Source organism: Hylaeus anthracinus, unplaced genomic scaffold (genome assembly GCF_026225885.1).
Source record: "Hylaeus anthracinus isolate JK02 unplaced genomic scaffold, UHH_iyHylAnth1.0_haploid 12002, whole genome shotgun sequence".
Taxonomy (NCBI): Eukaryota; Metazoa; Arthropoda; class Insecta; order Hymenoptera; family Colletidae; genus Hylaeus; species Hylaeus anthracinus.
Window position 1 is genome coordinate 15,394,440 of NW_026534349.1, and position 22,784 is coordinate 15,417,223.

At 39.6% G+C, this 22,784-nt stretch overlaps 1 protein-coding gene across 10 annotated transcripts in view; it reads left to right on the forward strand.

The window, feature by feature from the left end:
* Positions 1–1,743: 1,743 nt before the first annotated feature.
* Positions 1,744–22,784, forward strand: part of LOC128892544 (uncharacterized) — a 27,190-nt gene continuing 6,149 nt past the window's right edge. For 3 of the 10 annotated variants that reach the window (XM_054153065.1, XM_054153059.1, XM_054153062.1), the window contains exons 1-14: positions 1,744–1,883; positions 1,974–2,502; positions 4,171–4,391; positions 7,182–8,441; positions 12,698–12,793; positions 12,907–13,086; positions 15,637–15,843; positions 16,419–16,669; positions 16,768–16,957; positions 17,098–17,287; positions 20,530–20,624; positions 20,729–20,752; positions 22,292–22,336; positions 22,589–22,655. In XM_054153065.1, coding sequence (XP_054009040.1) covers positions 7,680–8,441; positions 12,698–12,793; positions 12,907–13,086; positions 15,637–15,843; positions 16,419–16,669; positions 16,768–16,957; positions 17,098–17,287; positions 20,530–20,624; positions 20,729–20,752; positions 22,292–22,336; positions 22,589–22,655 — 2,107 coding nt within the window. In that variant the 5' untranslated portion in view covers positions 1,744–1,883; positions 1,974–2,502; positions 4,171–4,391; positions 7,182–7,679. Of the gene's footprint in view, positions 1,884–1,973; positions 2,503–4,170; positions 4,739–7,181; positions 8,442–12,697; positions 12,794–12,906; positions 13,087–15,636; positions 15,844–16,418; positions 16,670–16,767; positions 16,958–17,097; positions 17,288–20,529; positions 20,625–20,728; positions 20,753–22,291; positions 22,337–22,588; positions 22,656–22,784 lie in introns of all 10 variants that reach the window. The other 7 variants (XM_054153060.1, XM_054153066.1, XM_054153061.1 and 4 more) reach the window with 7 other exon arrangements.

Genomic DNA, 22,784 nt, shown 5'->3' on the forward strand with positions numbered 1-22,784 from the left:
TATAATTATGTCATTTTTCAGTATTTTTCAATAAGTACAAACATAGTTCAATGTATCCTTAACAACATATTAGGTAAACTGGTAAGTAATGTCGTTTTTTTTACACTAAATTCAAACAAATTTTTGATAAATTTCTATTTTTAAGCAATTATGTAATCGCTCTCGTTATTAACAGCCACTTAGTGTGCAAATTTTCAATGACCGATAAAAATCAACGAGCTGTTGAGCGATAAACAACGATTTAAAATTCCAAAAACGACATTACTTTCCAGTCTACCTAATACTTCTTCCCTTAATCAGATAATTAATTAAAAGGAAAAATTACACAAATCAGCAATTCTTCAGCCGTTAGCTATGTGAACTTGGCACCCGACTTTTCAAAACTTAATTTTGTTTTTATAGAAAACGATAGCATTTCGTTTGTACCTGATTGTATCTTTGATAGTTTCGTTTGTACCTCCACCAATTAATAATTAAAAAAAATTCAAAAAATGGTCAGCACCCGACATCGAGATGTTTGAAATCGGTTTTTCCCGATTCTTTAGAATCGTTTGTACCCGTTTGTACCGCTTTTCGTTTCGTTTGTACCTCAATAGTTTAAATTTTATAGCAATTGTTGTTCCGCGTAAGAGTGATGTTCGTTAATTTTCAACTGTTGGGGTACAAACAAAAACAAAAGCGATTCCAGCGGGTACAAACGATTCTAAAGAATCGGGAAAAAACAGATTTTAAATATCTTGAAAATTAACGAACTTCACTCTTACGGGGAACAACAATTGCTATAAAATTTAAACTATTGAGGTACAAACGAAACGAAAAGCGGTACAAACGGGTACAAACGATTCTAAAGAATCGGGAAAAACCGATTTCAAACATCTCGATGTCGGGTGCTGACCATTTTTTGAATTTTGTTTAATTATTAATTAGTGGAGGTACAAACGAAACTATCGGAGGTACAATCAGGTACAAACGAAATGCTATCGTTTTCTATAAAAAAAAATAAAATTTGGAAAGGCGGGTGCGAAGTTCACATAGCTTCAGCCGTTCGCAGTGGTGTTTCTCTTGAAGTCATTCTATAGTACTCAATATTCGTTATGCATTCGAATAAAATTCAGTGCAGGATGTGGGTACATCGCGAGTTCTATCGGATCGATATCGAAGACAGAATCGAGAGCGCGACACGGGTAAAAATAATAGTAACGTAGTCTTGGAGATTCGCGTCTGGGTGGCGCCGAGCCGGCCGGCTTCGACCAGCACGCGTCCTGGTTCGTTCGATGCTCGAGACCGGAAGTCGGCGAGGACGCAGCGGCGACCGTGAAACTCGCCTCGAACTGGTCAGGCGGGAAGAATGAGGTCATTCGGCGCGTAGTCGAGCCGTATCAAAACTTTATCGTAAGTTGCTTTAGATCATTTGTCTGCGAATATGCAGTTTCGTCTAAGGCGCGCGTGATTATCCCCTCCACTTTCTGGAACCGTCTCGCACCAAATGGGGAAGATAATTCGAGGGAATATCGATCGGTTTCGTCAACGTTTACGAGCCGTAGACTGAATCGAAGGCGCCCATTAGACAGGACTCGCTCATCCTGGTACCTGTCACAGGTATGATACCAAATTTGGAGTACCCATTACAAACCTTCAGATCTATATGGCAAATTCTATGAATCACCTCGTACCAATTTTTCTTTCAGTAACGCAAGTGCGGCATAAGAAGCACCATCGTTTACCATTACAAATTTTTGAACTCTGGAACCGTCTCGCACCAAATGGGGAACATAATACGAGCTTGGAGGGAATATCGATCGGTTTCGTCGACGTTTACGAGCCGTAGACTGGATCGAAGGCGCCCATTAGACAGGACTCGCCCATCCTGGTACCTGTCACAGGTACGACACCAACATTGGAGTACCCATTACAAACCTTCAGATCTATATAACAAATTCTATAAACCACCTCATATCTAATTTTTCTTTCAGTAACGCAAGTGCAGCGTAAGAAGCACCATCGTCCACCATTACAAATTTTGGAACCCTGGTACCAGGTCCGCAGTCTACGACTCCAAAAGCGTTTCGGGCATACCTAAAGACCTCTTTCCATCGTTTTGCTGGCTTTTCGGGATTCTGCCCCACCGCTGGTTTCGCGCAGTATCAGTGACTGGCGAAACGAGTGAATCGAAAGTCGAAAAGGTATATGCGGCAGCGCGTTTCTCGCGCTTGCGCGCTTGGAAACGCGGTCGGCCACGCGACGCGGTGATACAGAAGCGATAGAGAGAAGACGAAGAAAACGCAGCCGGCGCAGTGAGGATCCGGGTGACGGCGCAACGCGGCGTGGCCTAGGGAGCAGCTAAACAAGCCGACGAGGGGGGAGACGGAAATTTGCAGAAGACAGACACGCGGTGCGGAGACGCAGCAATTTCGCCGCGGTTACAGCGTGGTGAACGATCAACGTGTTCGCGTGAAATTTGTAAAACCTGATGGACGCGTAGTGGAACGGATCGGTAGTACGGTACGTCACGATCTCGGTACACGTACACACGTAGCGATTGTGCGAAGTCGAGAGTGCATTTATAGCGAGACGGTGTCGCGATACGAGCATCGACGAGCGGTGCGGCAGTAGGCAAAAATCGACAAACAAACCGTTATGTACATGGTGATACCTTGTTGAATGTCAGGGGACAATCGCTCTGACAGAAAACACGTGTTAGTAAACAAGTAGTTAAACGTCTACCACTCGGTACCTGTGAGTGCTTCGTATCTGTTGCTCCAATCTATTCATAAAAACGCTTTGAAATGGAGATTACTCGTGAAACTAAGTTTCGTTTTGTATAACGTGTCGCGAACAAGATCGATTTTCCGCGGTCTTGTGACGTTTGGAGCCGTGTGACGTTTGGTTACTTAGAAAATTTGATACTTCTGCTACAATTTGCTGCGCTCCGTTCTATTTCCTTCATTTTATGGACGCACCTTATATTATATTTAAAGCGGCTAATTAACTGTCTCAAGAATCAAATCAAAATCGATATTCAACTGCTCGATCGAACGAATCATATAATCTATGCGTCCACGATCCGACGCAGGCTGGGGGTGGTTGCAGAGCCAATAAACAGCGGGAGAGTTTGGATCACGATCGTGACATTAAAGTACTGCGGGTTGGATTCGTTCGATATTTACGACGCGAGTCGGTCTCAATGTTTACTACTTTCTACGGTTTCCGATATACACGCTATATACTAACGATAAAACATTCCTTCGAGAATGACCGCTTTTCGACGCTGTCGCTTACATGCGTGTGTATGTAATGGTTCAATTATCTTTATTTATAGTGTGGTCCTAATGGACCCGTTTACACTTTTCCTGTAACATTATTTGAGTGACAGTCGGACTGTTAACACTGTTCTTGGTCTGGTCTTGCTTGTACAATTCACAAGTCTTATACGTGTGTGTTTACAATTCACCAGTCTTACACACACGTGTTTACAATTTACCAGTTCTACACATATGTGTTTTTTTTTTCATTACATTTACATTACATTTACATTTACAATTTGCATCGACAATCCTTCGCACATCTGTTCAACACATTCTGTTGGGGCCCGCTGACCCCCCTCTAGCTCGGGTACCTCGGGGTTGCTAAGCCCGTACTGTAGCTACAAACACTGCTATAGCCCCTGAGGGCATGCATGTAATGAATCAATTCAATTATCTTTATTTATAGTGTGGTCCTAATGGATCGTTTACACTTTTCCTGTAACATTGTTTGAGCGATAGTCTTGTCGGACTGTTAATATTTTCCTGGCCCGTTTGAGCAGATCCCAAGTCTTACACATACGTGTTTACATTTCATCAGTCTTACACGTACGTGTTTACAATTTACCAGTTCTACACATTAATTACATAGCTATATACAATATAAGAAAATTAGAAAAATAAAAAGTCTTATCAAAATAACATAAAGGTGAATCATCTTTCATTCTACTCGTATTTCTAAATTCGCCGCTTTTGTACATTGATATATCGCTCTATATATCTTTGGTTTATCCAGAATTATCAACTTATATACATCCTCTTCTACCTCTTCTATTTCCTTTTTCAGCTTTTCTCTGAACTCTAGTCTGTGAAAATTGTGTAAAGAACATTCAATGTATGTAATGATCATGCAATGATCATGTTTCAGAAGAAAATTGCTTTTGTCGCATAAGAAGGTGGCAGGGGCGCAGGAGATCGAGCAGATCGAGCGTTTCCGTCTTGATCGACGATCGAGCGTTGTTCAGTCAGCGCGCGTCTAGCAAGAGTTGCGCGAGTACTCGAGTAACAAGAACGAAAGCTGATCGTTCCACGAATAGAAGATGACGCGACCCGCTGACCACGGCGGATGACGCGCGTGACGGATCATTGGTAAGGGATTGGTAGCCATTGAGATGAAGTATACTTGTAAGCACGCGGTCTGCGCGATCGACGCGTCAACATCAACACTAACCACGCGGTCGTGGTATACATTAGATACGTGTCGAGATCAGGTGCAGGTATCCAGCGAGACGAAAGGTGGGAGCAATCGACACCTTTCGTGTCTTATCACGATACACTCGTCGTTACGGAGTTATTATTAGTCGATCGGTTGACATTGTTCGATTAGATGTCGAGGCTCGTGCTACGAGTTACCGCGAAGACGAATGGAAATTAATACTAGAAGCCAGGTTTTATGCTGTCGTAGCGTATTCGAGCGTGGGAAAAGTATGCTAAACGTATGTAGAATATATGCGAAATTAAATATTAACGTTGCCAACGAAAGGACCCTCTGAGTCACACTATTTCGATACGTTGACTTGTTCAGAATTTCATTACGCAAGAAGATAATGATATTAGGTAGACTGGAAAGTAATGTCGTTTCTTTTTTTTACATTAAATTCAAATAAATTTTTAATAAATTTCTATTTTTAATCAATTATGTATCGCCTTCGTTATCAACAGCCTTTTGCCATTTTTGTGCAAATTTTCAACGCCATATCGATAAGAATCAATGAGCTGATGAGTGATAAACAAGTGTTTAAAATTGCACAAACGAAATTACTTTCCAGTACACCTAATATATCGAAATAGAGAGAGGTTGTTGTGATTTTTTTTTCTATTTTCGCGCCAGATAACGATCGATCGTCCATCGATGCTCATTTGATAGGCTAGCTTGTTTGAGATAAAAAATTCTGCTGAATATCTAAATCGAAATTATTAATACATGTTTCGATCGAGTTGTTTAACCCTTCGCCCTCGAGGCATTTTTCTATAGAATCAAATCGAGTCCATTTTTATAATAAATTTCTGTAAAACCAGAAACTCAGCTTCGAAAAGGAACATCTAAAAACATTCACGACTCAATGTGTATTATTTCAATTAATAATTAGCTGTATATTGATATAAGTAAAATTGAAATTGTACGTTCAAAAATCACTTTTAAATTACATACAGTGGTTGTAGAAAGTATTCGTACACCGATCAATTTCCAAAAGAACTATGTGAAATTGTAATTTATTAACTTTTTTTTTTATAAACAATGATATTCTACATATTCTTGGAAATCTCTAGAATAAAGTACAGTACGAAAAGATTAGGTATTTTGTACAAGTGAGAAATCAACAAGAAAAAATAATAAATCGATAGAAATACAGAAGCAATAAGTATTCGTACAATTGTTAAATTTTTAAAATTTATAAGTAATTAATACTTCGTGGGATTTCCTTTTGATTTTATAATTACTGCAACTCTTCTAGGCATTAAATTAAGTATCATAAATGTCGATGTTATTTGGGGTAAGATCTTCTTTCATTCCTTTATTAGAGCCATTTTTTAAGTCTTTTTTACTGGAAATTTAATGTTTTCTAATTCCCACGAAGCAATAAACTGATGTGCTTATGTTACAAATTCTACTGTAAATTGTTCGTCATAAGAACCGTGCGAATACTTATTGCTTCTATATTTCTACCAATTTTTCGTATTTTCTTGTTAATTTCGCAAATTATACAAACTAGTAATTGTTGTTTGGACTATATTCTAGAGATTTCCGAATATGTAGAATATCATTGATTATAAAAAAAGGAGTTAAGGGGGTATCCTGAATTAGGAGGTCTAAAAAAAAGCGGTTTTTCGTGAATTCGTTTAGGATGGAAAAAAATTATTAATTCTATCGAAGTTTTTATCCTATTTTCATACGTATTTGAGTAGTCTGTACAAATTTTTTCAACAAGAAATATTCAATTGAGTCAAAATTAAAACCTCCTATCGGCGGGAAAGATGCAAGTTGTAATTTTGGTTTGACACAAAAAAAACCAAAAGAAATTTTTATTTTCATATATTTGTCTTCTATGTGAACTAAGAAAATTCATACAAAAAAAATTTTAAACAACTTTTTTAGCAAGTTAAAGTGATTTTTTTCACCCAAAGAACTCATTCTTTTTTTCAAATTTGCAGTAATTTCACATTTCACCATTTTTGCGGGGTTTTCTTAGTTCGCATAGAAGAAAAATGTATGAAAATGAAGATTTCTTTTGGTTTTTTTTGTGTCAAACCAAAATTACGACCTGCATCTTTCCCGCCGATGGGAGATTTTAATTGTGAGGTGCTTTACAAATGTGCGTTGCCAGTCGACTCAATTTGAATATTTCTTGTCGAACAAATTTGTACAGGCTACTCGAATATGTATGAAAATAGGATAAAAACTTCGATAGAATCAATTATTTTTTTCCATCCTAAACAAAATCATGAAAACCCGCTTTTTTTTAGACCACCTAATTAAGGATACCCCCTCAATAAACTACAATTTCACACAAAAGTTTTTTGGGAAATTGATCGATGTACGAATACACCGATGTACGAATACATTCTACGCCCACTGTATGTCGCCCTAGAGGCGCCACTCGAGCGCAAAGTGTTAATATTCTACGAGGGTTCGCTAACATTTTCTTATCACAGGGGTTTAGGGGAAGGTGAAGTACGAGGAACACCCTGACGATCGGTAGATGTACACTTTCACCAGCGAATGCGGATATAATACTGCACTTTAGTACACAGTCACATTCTACCAAAAATAAACAAACTAATCGTCGAAAAGCACAGCTTAACATAGCATAGCTTTCCACCAAACATCCTAAAGCCTGACTAAAACACAAACTATCGCACGTCTAATCGTTGTTTCAGCACCGCGACGGCAATGAAATCGTCGTCGTCCACCTGTCCTCCGGTTTGGCAAATTAGAAACGCTCGGTTCACTATCAGCGACGTCTGGATCGAGGTACTGGGATCGAGTTTCGATCGCACTTGGACTTGGACTTGGAATCCAACTTGAAACTCGGACTCGAGGACGATGCTCGACGACCTTTGATCGGCATCGAACCTCGCGGGAGACGAGAAGTAAGAAGTACCGAGAGATCGTCGATCGACGTTGAATCGTGGTGGGCTCGGTACGTGAAATCATCGAGACGAAAGCGACGATGACGGCAACGCGTTCGATCGGCACGAGCCGCGGGCCGCGAGCGGCGAGTCCGCTGAGGGACGATCGCTGACGGGCGCGAGTAGGAATCGAGGCGCGAAGCAGTGCCGTAGTCCTGGGGGCCCAGGGTATACGCGCGGTGTATTAATAGCCTGGAATAAGACGGTGGTGGGGCGTTGTCCGCTCGCGGGTGAAAATAGAAAAGAATGTTTTTGGAATCCAATTGGACTTGGTTGGTCGAACGATGGGGCAATATGGCCGACTTGGCCGAGCGGGTGGACGATCTGATATGCAGTTTCGACTCGACTGGTGACACGACCATGGATACGTTATCGATGTTAATATTCGGCTGGATGTTGTTCGGTTTGGTGGTGTTGTGCGTCGGTAAATACGTTTATAATCGGTTCGTTTTAAACGAGGTCGCCTCGGCGACGACGATTGCCGCCAAGGACGGCCATATCGTTCACGATAACATCGGTGTCGTTGGTGCTATCGGTGTCGTCGGTAGTGCCGTAGGTGCCGGAAGTGCGGGTGGTCTCGTGAAATCGATATCCCTTGGGAAGCAGAAAAGTGGCGGGTCCGGTTCGAGCCCCGCAGGGGGTAAGACTTCGGTCGGATCGAGCGGGGCAGGTGGTGGCGGCGGTGGCGCCGGTTCCGGATCCCTCGGTGCCACCGGCACCGGTATCGCGTCGCCAGGTGGAATCGGTTCCCCGTCCGGTGGTTACGTTCCACCTACGCCCCCTGTTCGTAAACGGCTCACCGCCAGGAAGACTTCCGGTGCTTTGATCAGCCCGGCGAGAAGCTCCAGGAGCTTGCATCTGCCGACGGCGACAGGCGCGGATCCAGACGCGGTGCGCTGGGTCAACGAGGTCATCGTCTGGCTCTACTCGGATCCAGCGATCCTCGACGAACTGCTGGCGGTTTGGGTCGCCTCCCTGAACGAGATTACCAACAACTCCGTCGACGAGGTGAGTCGATACGCGGCAGAGTTGCGTTGCCAAAACCGATTCCCATTTCCATTCTCACCAGCGCTCCTGTTCCGGGTGTCTCGTAGAAATTGCCGAACGAGCCGTGACTTCTTTCCCACAGTTGGACGCTCTTCTTATCTAAATAACGTGCCACGAATGACGAATAGGGCTTTATTTAGATAAACTTCTTGGCGTGAGTCACGTGCGTGGTTTCATACAGATAAAACTTTTATGGAAGCGAAGTATATTTTCGCGGACGGAAATATACGCGATGTTTACGTATACGTAAAGCATTAGGTTATCCAGGAAGTTCGTGTCGATTTTTAACACTTTATTTACCGGGAGCCTATTTATAGGCTTTTTAATTGCAGTATTTAGCTATTCGAATTTATTTACTGTGTTGATGACTGTCTGCTTACAATGATCAGTGTTTGGAAACAGACTTGGCATTCGATGTGTTTAGTAACAATATCGAGGAATTATTATCAGCCTGGATTGGCAAATGCTACTATACAGTGATGGGCAAAACAATAGGCAAAGAAGGAAACGAGACAAACATGTCGGCAAACTTCAGATTTATTCGAAGCCTAGGGTTTTGCCCATCACTACTACTATAGAAAATCCTTCTTTGAATTAAAAACTGTTTCTAAATAGCTCGGTAGATAAAGTGTTAAGAAAATTTCAAAGACACATTTGAATTTTGATATATATTTATTGAATTATATAAGTAACATTTTGTTCCACAACCTTTCCACCATTTAAGGGATGTACACATGTTACTTGTTTTCAACCATTGCAATATATTCAGACCTGTACCACCTACCAAAAATCGGCACGGACTTTCCAGACAAACAAATACGTATACATAAAGTATCCAGGGGAAGAGGAGGGATTATTCCCATGCCTCGTAATAGTAATTGCATGTAATCTCGTCGAAATTCAGGCGAACGAAGTTGCCAATTCACCGTTCGCATCACAGAAGCTGTTGCGGCACACCTTCGTTTATTCGACGATAATATTAAGTTTCACTTGTTTATTGACATACGAACTGATTGATAGGTACGAAGCGAGGGATCGAGTTATTTCTAAAGGAATTTCTGGCACTTCTGAGTCGAAGCGGTATTGGTAGTTATGTGCGCTTGCTCCGATACGCGAGACAAAGCGCGCTTAAACGAAAGACAATTTCGCGGACAAGTGACGAATGGTTTCGTTTCGGTTTCTGTCGAGACGTTCGAAAGTATAAAAAAGGGACGTATATTGATCGATAAGACGAAAAGTAGGCCGATAGAGCAGCAATGTTATAATATTACAATGTTATAAGATTACAAGTTTCATTGTCAGCTGAACTTTGTTCGCTGTATGTCATCTTTGTGACTAAGGAACGGCGGGCAAAGTGAAACGAAAATAAATGTGGACTTATTATTCAAGTTACATCGGAGAACGCTGCATTGCATGTGTCTCGAATACGGCAGCGAACTGAAATATAAAAGATTTCGTTCGTTTCAGACATTTTTATCTACGCTAGGGAGTTCCGTAGATCGATATGGTCGATAATTAATTTGTTTCATTCGAAAATAAAATAATTCTTTTAGATTCACGTAGTCTGATAATATAATCGATAATCAATCTCTAATTTATTTTTTTTTATTTATTTAGCCTTTGAAACTTTTTACAAAGTTTATATCAGCTATACAATTTCGTTGTTTCATACAGTCGTAATATAACTTATAACTTAACTGTAACTTAATAATATCACACAATAATATCATACAATAGTAACACTTGTATATACGTATATACACTCATACATACATACTAGCAATTAGTTATGACATAACTCAAGCATCAGGTTGTTTTTCTCTTTTTTCTTTTTTTTCTATATTTTCAAATTACACTGCTTTAGAAAGTTATAAATGAGCATACAAGCCAGACTACTTGGTTCAGCAAGTATCATTTTGATTGTCAAAGGTAAATGCAATTTGATTTTCTGAAGTGCTCTAATTACCTTCGTTCTCTAATTTATTTTGTTGGAACTAGCAGCAGTCCTTATAGACTCAGGTAACCTGATAATATCGATCTCTAATTTATTTTATTCAATTTCATCCCATTTCAAAGAAATTTTATCGGTCACATAATCGTTACGAAAGATTGTCGTACCTGTTGACAATCTTGGAAATTTGAATGTGCAAGAAACTACAAAATGCGCACAGTATGCAAGAATATAAAAAATATTGAGAGTAAAGTTCATATTATAATATTTGCAGAGTGAAATAAATTCCTATTTTCGATGAATTTTTGTAGATACGTCTGCCAAGATTTTATTTTGCATAAAAATCCGCAGTCTAGTTACAACTTTATTTTAGTCGTGATATACCCTCCTTATATTTGCCGAGTTTTACATTAACGAAATACATACTTCGGGAATGAAATAGTTCCTTTAGATTCGGGTAACCTGATCTGTTACAATTGACGTTTTCTTATTTAATAAAATCGTTGTTGCTTTTGATTCGACCCTTCGTGCGGTTTCGTCGCACGCGAATCAGAACCTGGTGAGAGAAGATAAAACGAGGCAAACTACCCGACGCGCGTGGGTGTTTCCGAGCAACGAAAACATCTCGCTACACCTCGGTGTCGGACAATTTTACTTTGCGTCGCGAGGCTCGTCGTCGAGCTCGTCAAACGCCGGGCATAATCGCGAACGCGTCCCTGACATATGCGAAAAAGTCGGACGTTTATGACCGCGTTAAACGCCGACTAGGATTCCGTTAACGCAGCCACGATGTCTTCGCGCTTGGGTTGGCCACGGGACCGCGACAATCGAGATCATTATTCGGCTAAGTATCGCGTAAAACAGTGGTCGACAACCCGTGACCCGCGGGTCAAGTGGCGATACAATATCAGCTTACTCATATGTTAACAAAAAATCTTAAGCAGATGGAAGAAAGAGTCGTTGCAATTATTTTTAATCGAAACATTTCTACGCACGTAAATAACTTCAACTTTAACATTTCTGTTTTCATAAATAGCCGCACCTTCCTGTTCTCATGATTAATTGCAATTTCGCCATACCTGTCTTCTTAAGGGGTCATGCGTAATCACGAGGCCGAAAAAAGCATGACTTTTTGTGATTTTTTAATTCAAACATCTAAAGACATTTTTACAAAAACTGCACGTGTACTTAAAAGAGCATATTTCGGAGAGTACGTCATAATTTTTACAACGCATTAGCAGAGATGAAGTTTAAGAAGCCATGTGCAGTCACGAGGCCGAAAAAACCATGATTTTTTTTATTTCTTTTATTAAAACGTCTAAAGACATTTTTACATACATACGTACATCGTAATTTTTACAATCAAAAATAACAATAAATAAACGTAACATCGACAATTTTCGGAGGCCCTGTTAAGAAAAAGCTCTTTGCGGTGGCCACTGTCACTCGGACCTGGATCATCTAAAATGAAAAAATGAAGAAATTTTATGTAACATATGGAATTACCTAGCCCTTAACGGATCGGTTTTAAGAAATATTGATTTGGAACAAAATGGCAGGGGTTTTAAGAAAATATTGCGATTTTCGATGAAAATATTTTCGTAAAACGTCTCCCACTTTGTCCCGAATTAATATTTCTTAGAACCGATCCGTTAACGACTAGATAATGTAATATACCACATAACCCTTTTTCGTGTTTTCATTTCAGATGATCCAGATCCAAGTGACAGTGGTCGCCGCAAAACGCCTTTTCTTGACTTATGTTTATTTATTGTTATATTTTATCGTAAACATTATGATGTACGTATGCATGTAAAAAAGTCTTTAGATGTTTTAATAAAAAAAATCACAAAAATCACGCTTTTTTCGGCCTTGTGACGGCACATGGCTCCTTAAACAACTTCGTCTCTGCTAATGCATTGAAAAATACTACCGACCCTTAACCCTTTGCATTCGAGAGGTGACTCTCAGTCACCACTAGGTTTCACGCAGCAAATCTACGATACCTAACATTTCTTTAGGTTTCATTTCTTTGGAGCTCGAACTGTCAATAAAATGATTGTCGGCGAGGTAAAGGTTACCTCATTCTCAAATTCAGATAGCTTAGAATTCATGGTAATAGAATGCTACAACTATAGAATGCTAACATCTCGAGTTGCTGGCAGATACCAGAAAAAAAGCCCTCGAGTGCAAAGGGTTAAGCTTCTCGAAAGGTATATTGTTTATCAAAGCATCAACGGTTAAAAATATACGATTTTTATTGCAGCACGGAGTCGGAGTCGAGTTCGTACGTGTCCTTCCTGAAACGTATCCACCGAATCTCTCCAACATCTTTTGCGAATGCGATTCCAAGGACGACGTCGTACGTAATTAGATTTACAATTGGAGTTTAGATCGATAATTACGTTACAACTGTCCAACACGGTATCGAGTTGTGATTCTCTTTTGGTCCATCCTACGGTTATCTTCTTCCAGGCCATCACGTGCGACTGCGAGGCAACGCCGGCGCTGCAGTTGAAGGCGTTTCGTCGCAAAGGCGACAAACTGGAAGTCGGCCACTATCGAGTAAACGTGAACCGTTTTCGCGCACGACTAAACGTCATTTGCATCACAGAGAAGCTTCTCTTAGATCTGAAATGCGACGGTTGGCCAGAGGTTTGCGATGTTTTATGTCACTTTGTTGCTATACGTTTCTCTGCGGTCAGTGATTCTTAACCCTTTCAACCCTGATGGTACATGTATGTCGCAGTGATCTCAGTGTCTGGTTGGTGTTGATCAGATTACGATTTCACCCTTTGCGGTCGTATGTCTGCTTTCAGCCACCACAACAAAGAGCCATACTAATCTTATGTTGCACATCTGTGCTATCTTCAATATCTCGTGTTAAGATAATGCTAACGTGAAAACTCTGAGTTATATGTAAAATGTACCTTCTACGAATATGTAAACATAACATAGATTGACTTTACTTCAATGAGTTCCCTTAGTTCGAAGAGAAATACATAATCCGACGCAGACAAAATGATAGCACACTTGAACTAGGTTTACATATTCTTTAGTGTTTCGTGAATTTGCATGTAGTTATTATGTTCAATTTCTAGAGCTTTGTTATATCGCTATCCTCGTAATGGGTCGTGACAAAAAGCTTAGTGAAAGCGACATTAGTGTAATATTAGCTCTGCGGAAACAAAAGTTATCCATTACTCAAATCGCAAAAGAAATTAGTCGCACTTGAAGAGTTATTGTACAATTTGCTGAAAGATACAAGTGCATATGGAAAAAATAAAAGTACAGGAAGCCACTAAAAGCCAGCAGCATTATCTGAACGCGATACACGAGCAATAATACGTGCTGCTTCCAATTCTCGTGCTATTGCGAGAGAGATGATCGCTAAGAAAGCTGGCGTAGAAACAAATATGCAAAATGTTCGCCATGAAGACTCCAGACTAGGCATTCTAAATCGGTCGAGATTAATGGCGAAACCATTACTAAACGCAAGACATAAGGAGAAACGGTTGTTATTTGCAAATGCATACGTACTTTGAAAGAAGACTTGAAGAAAAGTCATCTTTATGGATGCGAAACGGTTCACCCTTGATGGCCCAGACGGATGTACGTATTATTATTGTGATGTTCGTAAACAACCACTAATAAAAATTCGACGTCAAATGCGTGGCGATGGAGTAATGGTTTGGGCTGTTAACGGATATCCAGGGAAAACAGAAATTAAATTTATTCAGAATAAAATGAATAGCATTCGTTACCTCGAACTAATAAAAAATCAAATTAATACGTACGCAGAACGCATTGCTGTTACACCATATATATCCCAGCAAGATAATGCTGCAATGCATGCTGCTAAAATTATTAAGGAATATTTTTTAAAGGAGAATATTTCCACTCGTCAATGGCCGGCGCGCGCACCCGACCATAATATCATCAAAAATTGCTGGGCAATGTTTTTCCAAGCAGTGTATGCTGAAGGTCGACGATTTTCAAATATAAATGAATTAAAAACTTGCGTTACAACCGAATGGGAAAATTTAACACAAATAAAAATTAAACAACTATATATGTAATTCTTTACCTTAAAGGATGGTGGAAATTATAGAAAGCAAAGGGGGTTCTATGCATTATTAGAAAAATGTAGTGGTAGTGGTATTATATGAAATATATATCTTTATTTTTCAAGTTTGCTATCATTTTGTCTGAGTTGAATTATGTGCTTCTCTTCGAATTAAGAGAAATCATTGAAGTAAAGTCAATCTACATATGTTATGTGTACATATTCGTAGAAGGTACGTTTTACATGTAACTCAGAGTTTTTACGCTAGCATAATCTTAACACGAGATATTAAAGATAGCACAGGTGTGCTATCTTTTTGTCTGGGAGTGTAGATTCTAAGATATTAGTGTAATAATAGATTAATGGAAAGATTAATGAAAGATCGTTGATAATTATATTAAGTTATACAAGAATATATGGCCCAGTGGGTGAAATATCTACATGTTAAAATTTTCAAAGACAAATATATTGAATATTGTTATTTTTTCTGTAACAGACTGTAATAAATACCAAATAGTCGAAAATACTTGGTAGAATTCCAAATAATATTTTACAAATTGTGTTCAAGTGTAATTAGGCATTCTGGTTTCTTAAAATATTTCAAAAACAATACCCCAAAATAGCAAGAAGAAAGTTACCGAAAGATACCACACGATGGAGAACTTTAAAATATAATTTTTATATATCTAAAGTCCACAAAAGAATTAATTAATCTTGTTTATCCTTCATAAGCTTGCAAATTATGTATCACTGCTCGTTCTGTATGTAAACATCGCTACGAAACGTTGTGCGGATAACAGAACGTACGGATAATAGAATGTTCGTATATTGGGGGTGCGGATATGGGAGTCTCTACTGTATATTAAAATAAAAAAAAAAAAAAAAAAAAAAAAAAATAGAACGAACACCATTTGCATTAGAAGAAATTGTCTCTTCTTACGCGGCCAGAGCCTTCGTTTTATAGCGAACCCAAATTTAATACGTTTAATGTTCAAAAGAGAAACGAATAGAATTTAAATAAAAAACAATCGGGTCGAAAGGGTTAAATGGTTAGAAGAAGATTAAGAACCACTGGCCTGTGGTATCGTCAGCCGCGACAATTGACCCACGCTTGTTAAGTTGATTCGTTTATGTCGTAGGTGAAAGTCTCGTTGGCCCCAGTGGGCACGATAAAGAAAGATCTGGACGAGAGCCAGTTGCAGGAAGTTGTGACGGAAATCGTGGTGGGTGCGTTAAGGGGGACCAACGTTCATCTGAATTTGTTTCAATATCCGAGTTGCCCGCGTCTATGGAGAGAACAAGCGCAACAACCTGGCTTCTCGATGCCGGTACACTACGACAGTATGGTAAGTTTGTCTTTCAGACGAAACTGTTTTGGTTAATTCCGACATTAGTCCAGACACTTCGGATTCAGATACACGCGACGTAGATACTTTTTGTTGAAGTATTTCAATTAAATACTCAATTAATAATATTGTTAATATACAGGCCCAACGTCAATTTGTTTATTACAAAAGAGTCAATAATACACACACACTAATCAACAAAATAATAGTGCTAATAGTGATACAACAAAAATAATAGTGATACAATGGCAAAATAACAATTTTATGACTCACACGTTCTCGGTCTAAAAGATCTCTCGGAAGAAGGAAGAGACAGGCGTAAGAGCACGTGTTATCGAGCAAAATTACGTACATACATACGTTCCATTTGCTAATTTATCGCGTACCTCTTTCGCACTAATACTATCGTTTTATCGTGTGTGGAAGGCGGGCTACTTGAACTGTTTAATTCAACACTTTTATCGGATTGATATTTCGATAATAAGATCGTAAGTGGCTGGACTATAAGCGTCGTCAGTAAGGGGTAGCTTCTTGACGAACCGTGGACTGGTATCCGTTCGAGTTTCTGTTCGTAGAGCACGTCCAGTGGCTCAATTCATCCTCAACGACAACCGACTCGCACCCAGAGTCCCGCGTTGGTTCAGAATCAATACGTGGCTGGTGACAAGAGATTGCTAGTCAAGGTGGTCAGAGCAGCAGAACTCGGCGGGGAGAAGGGCGCCATGGAACCCTACTGCGTAGTCGAACTGGACGAACCCTCGCAAAAGAATCAAACGTCCGTGAAGAAGGATACCCGAAATCCGTTGTGGGACGAGGCGTTCTTATTGTGAGTCGATCGTAACTTGGCGATTAATTTTTCGGAAGTCTTTTTGGACGATACGTCGGATTTCATCGTTGTTATTCATCATCGTTGTTTGTCTTCAGCGATGTTAATCGGAACACAACGGAAGTGTTGTTGGAAGTCTACGATCGCGTGAATAAATCTCAACGATTTCTGGGCCTGGGGATCGTGGGAGTCGACGAGCTCCTCGCCAATCCGAGTCAAAGGCAGATCATACCCTTGCAGTGTCGGCCGTACGAGGAGGACGACATCACTGGCACCCTGACGGTCGAGGTAAGTCTCACACAACGATACGTACGAACCCCGATCGCGTCGTTTGTATGTCACCTACGATTACCGTTTTCGTTGTTCTCTTCTCCTCGTCCGTCGTCCCCCCGTCTCTCCGTCTTTCTTTTCTGTCTCTCTTTTCTCAGTTTCTGTTCATCGAGGGTGCAGAGGTGCCTCAAATTGGGAACAAACCTTACAAGGTGAAGGAGACGATAAAGCCGGTGTCACCGACTCGTACCTACAATCCGACAAATGTCATCAGCGACAATAGTCTAAATTACAACAATGGTAACAGCACACTTATCTTGTACGACTCTACCGTTCTATCCGATGGGGGTAATTACCAACTACTTATCTGAAAGGCATTGCGTTCGTATTCACGAGTGTGAAATCATAGTGATATCCCGTTAGTATCACCTGTTATACTATCCTTTACGTGACGCGCCCCGACGAAACTTCACCGCTGGTTCACTGGTTTCTCGCGAACCAGTTACATCGTTTTCAAATAAGTCGCGGCCACCTGTGTTCTCGATAATAGCGTCAATTGAAGCGGCTCTCTAGATCCGCGGGGAGCGTGAGGAGGGGAGTGGGGGAGGGGGGAAGGAAGAACAAACTTTATTTACGTTTATTTTATTTACGCACCCTTGTACAGAATGGACCATTTTAAATTCCCCAGTAGAATTTCTCGGTAACTATAGGAGTTAGCGAAAAATATTTCGAACAAAAGTTGTTCGATTTCGATCGCAGACTAGGACCCCTTACTTTATTTTCGAACATTTCACCGAACAAAATTTCACAATCCGTGTTCAATGTAAAATTAACCCTTTGCGCTCGAGGCCTTTTTTTCTGGTATCTGCAAACAACTCGAGATGTTTCTTAGGATTCTATTGCCATGAATTCTAAGCTATCTAGATTTAAGAATGAGGTCACTTTTACCTCGCGGACAATCATTTTATTGACACTTCGAGCTGCAAAGAAATTAAACCTAAGGAAACATTCATTAGATATTGTACACTCCCAGACAAAAAGATAGCACACCTGTGCTATCTTTAATATCTCGTGTTAAGATTATGCTAGCGTGAAAACTCTGAGTTATATGTAAAATGTACCTTCTACGAATATGTAAACGTAACATAGATTTACTTTACTTCAATGATTTCCCTTAGTTCGAAGAGAAATACATAATCCGACGCAGAAAAAGTGATAGCGCTCTTGAAAAATGAAGATATATATTTCATATAACACCACTACATAACACCGCTACCACAACAAAAGTATACATATTTCTTATAATAACATATACAGGGTGTCTACGTATAAGTTCGGACATACGCAGGGTGTCAATTTTACAAACAAATTTCCAACAAAAAATTACTCTTAAACATTTTCTTTGTGTCGTCTTATTCTCGTATGTTCACTTTTAATTTTTCTTCTGCGTTTTCGACTTGACGCTCTGTGAACGGCCATAACTCCACCAAATTACAGTGTAAATTTAAAACTAAGTATACCATTCGAAAGAGCGTTAAATTTCCCATCTCCCTGATGCCAAACCAAAATTTATTACGTAGATTTAACAAGTGAAAAATTAGGTCAAACTTTAGATTGTGAAAATTTCAAAAAAATTTGACTTTTTCTGTATTCGTTTTTCGGTTTCAAAGACATAGTTGTTTGGTGGGCACTCTTCGGGAGAAACATCCTCGAAGTCTCAGCTTTTGAATGGGATTGTCAAAAAAAAATTGTACGGTGGTATTTTCGGGAGAAATTATTACTCCATCTCCACGCATTTGACGTCGAATTTTTGTTAGTTGTTGTTAACGAAAATCGCAATAATAATACGTACAGTGGGTGTAGAAAATATTCGTACACCGATCAATTTCCAAAAAAACTGTGTAAAATTGTAATTTATTAACTTATTTTTTATGAACAATAACATTCTACAAATTCTCGAAACTCTCTAGAATAGATAGATTACAAAAAAAAATAGCTATTTATGTAAGTTGCGAAATTAACAAGAAAAAAACAATTAATCGATAAAAATGTTGAAGCAATAAGTATTCGCACAACTGTTTAAAAGTACTTTCCTGGAAATTTGATGTTTTCTAATTCGCACGGAGCAATAAACTAATGTGTTTACGTTACAAACTCTACTGTAAATGATTCGTCATAAGAATCGTACAAATACTTATTGCTTTTATACGTTTACCTACTTTTCACATTTTTTTTGTTAATTTCACAAATTATATTAACTAGTAAATGTTGTTTGGACTATATCTATTTTAGAAACTTCCGAGAATATGTCAAATATCATTGATTATAAAAAAAAGAAGTTAAGAAACTACAATTTCACACAAAAGTTTTTTGGGAAATTGATCGGTGTACGAATACATTCTACACCCACTGTATATTACTATATATAATACCATTAAAAAAACTGTGTTTCACATACCCAATTTTCAATGGAAATCAACGCCGAAAATCACGCAACACGAGACACCCTCTATACTATTCCTATACTATGCAAAGGGTTAACGAAGTCCGTAAGTAGAATTGGCGAGAAATGGTCAGACATGAATGAGTTGTATTGTATCACAGACAATATTAACCCTTTGCACTCGAGGCCTGTTTTCTGGTATCTGCAAGCAACTCGAGATGTTTCTTAGCATTCTATTGCTATGAATTCTAAACTATCTAGATTTGAGAATAAGGTCACCTTTACCTCGCCGACAATCATTTTATTGACACTTCGAGTTCCTAAAGCTCCTAAAGCTCCGAAATGAAACCTAAGGAAACATTAGGTATTGCAGATTTGCTGCGTGATACCTAATGGTGACTGAGAGACACCTCTCGAGTGCAAAGGGTTAACAATCTTCTTTCGATGCCTGATACACGTTATTTTCTAATGATCTTTGAATAAATTATCGAAGAGAATCCCAACTCGCCCGCAGTGTCTGGACGTTATAAAATTTGTATCGTTCCTCCCCTCGCACCTGGGAAGCTGCTACATAATTGACGCTATTGCTACTATCGATCACAACACACGTCTCGATTTCATAGCCGGCTCTTTAACGCGGCAGCATCTACATCCTCTTCAGGATGGATCCTCGCCCGATGGGATCCACCGATCACTCGTTCGCGTTCAGTAGCGATTCGCATGTAATACACACGCAGTATTGTGCATAGATTTCTTTGGCTCCTACTATTTTTCTCCTCCTCACCCCGTTATCTAACGGTCGTGTTAACGTTCCTTCAGCACGATTTAAATGGTTTTCACGCCCGCCCCCACCCGACATCGGAATGTTTTCTCCCGATTGACAATTCCTTGGACGTTATTTCGGCTACCAGAGAAACCCGGCGAGTAACGATCGCAGATAAACGCGGATCGAGCGACGACGGAAACGTTGCCACCCGTTGAAAATCATCTGGTAAACGAAATGACCGATGCTTCGTAGATGAGACGGAAGTAGAACGTCGTAAATTCCTAAAAAGAAAAAAAAGAAAAAGAAAAAAACAACAAACGTTTCTTTTACGCTTAGATGAAAGACTACAGAATCTGATCGATGGTAAAACGTAATTCGCAGACTACCTGACGAACGGCAACGTCGTCGACTCGCCCTACAGAACTGGTCAGTCCAATGGGAACAAGGGGACCCTGATCGTACACAGCCAGCAAAGGGTATGATCTACGAATCTGCATGTTTCATAACAGATTAGTTTCATCCTGTTACTAACAAGCCACGACTGACCACTGCGTATCTTTTTGCGCCTTCTCTTTTGCAGCAGCCGGAGCGGCAGGTGGTTAAGGTAAGCCATACCTGCGAGAATCGCATCGCTTGGCATCGTCATCCTCGTCCTAGTCGCCCTCGACGACGATCACTGCGTACGAACGTCTCCCATTTACCTGTTTTTCTACCTTTTCTTTTTGTCTTTCGATAGTGTCTCATACCCTTTCGACTCGGCTCTTTTCCTGATTGTACCGGTTCTACTTGTTTCTCTTTCTGAAATTACAGTAGAGACTCTCGTATCCGAAGTATTAGGGGGGGCCAGAAAGTAATGTCGTTTCTTTTACATTAAATTCTAACAAGTAAATTCATAACAAGTTTTTATTTTTAATCAATTGTGTTCGCACTCTTTACCAACAACCTTTCGCTATCTAGCGTGCAAATTTTCAAACTCAGATCGATAAAAATCAATTGGTACACAATGACCTGATAAATGATAAACAAGTATTGACATCTGCAGAAACGACATTACTTTCTGGCCCCCCCTAATGATAGGGAGAGAAAAGTGGCCGGATAGTGGAATTTTCGGATAATAGAACAGTTACTTTCTTTCGCATTAATTATCATTTGTTCAAGTAGAAATGAACAAAATTGAGTTTCTTTCAAAAGGGTCCTATTGTCATATGTAGTTGAATAAGAAGAGACAACTCGTTCCAGCGCGAATGATTTTCAATTTTTCACGTATGTTCCTATAAGTCTCACTTGTAGTTTGGCTGAAAACAATCAGAAATATTCCCTGGGCCATACATATACACTAGCCGTAAAAAAAAACGGGACACTACTTTAAAACGTCATAACTCCGAGATTTTTCAACCGATCTTCGGGAAACTTCGTGAGGTTTAGTTTTGAAGTGTTCTCTGGGTGTGTGCAAAGTTGCATTGACGAGGGTTGATGAGAAAGGGTTAATTCACCCCCCCCCTCCCTAAAGGGGTAATGCAGAAAAACGGCACTTCAGAAGGATCCAGGGGCGACGGAAGGGGGTGAAAAAATTAAAAAAACCTTTGAGACGACTCTGTTTGATGCCCCCTACAAAATGCACCCCTTGAAATCGCTCTCGGACAAATCCACCCCTCACACCCCCCACCCCCTCTAAAATCCACAATTTTTGGACGACAGTCCCGATTTTGGACTGTATATACAGTCAGTGTAATAAGTATTCGTACAGGAACCAATTCAAAATAAAACATCATCTATTTACTTCATTAATAAATTTTAGGGGAAGAAATAATTAACCGACAATTCTACATATTTTTAAAGTAGAATTTGCGCAGGTTAAAGTTTATTATTTTTAATGTTAACCTCTTTTTCCTTTTCTTATTAATTTATTAATTATAAATCAATTTCCTTTTCTCATTAATATGGGTCGAAAGGGTTAATGTTGATACTTTGAACTCCAAGCTAACAGCTCGAAAACGTAAACGTCTTGTAAAAAGGTAACTTATCGCGACCCCCGTGCCTTTGACATTTGAGTTTCTTTATCGTCACGAGGTGAAACGATCTCCCGATCCACGAGACTACTAATCATCGTCAGCTGAGTGGCGTGTGTTTACTAATTCGACAGGTCGCCCTGACGGAAAGTGGGAACTGGCAGGAAATATCCCCGGAGGTAATTATGCTCGTCATTGTAAATCCTTGTACAGTTTTCTTTAAAAATGGCTACATCAGCTGGAAGTGTTCGAAAAGTCGAAAATTATTTTGCTCGTGAAATAATAATTTAAACCATTCGAGGTGGTGTAGCCCTCGAGTTCGTTGAAGTTTAACACTCTAACGTTGCTAATGAAGAAAAAATTCATAGAAAAATACACATTCGCTTAGTATAATGTCGATGCATATAAACGTTTGTCTCGATTCCTTTCAGCATGGACCGAAAGATGCTAGCATGACATCGGGACCAGAAAGCACACCAAATTCTTCCAATTCCGAAGGTATTTCATTATTTTACATGACGTGGAGATAGGAGGTACATCAGGTTGTCCAAAATGTTCGTTCGGATATTAACGCAGAAATAAATAAGCGATTTTTCTTAGACAAGGAAATACATCTATTCTACTAGG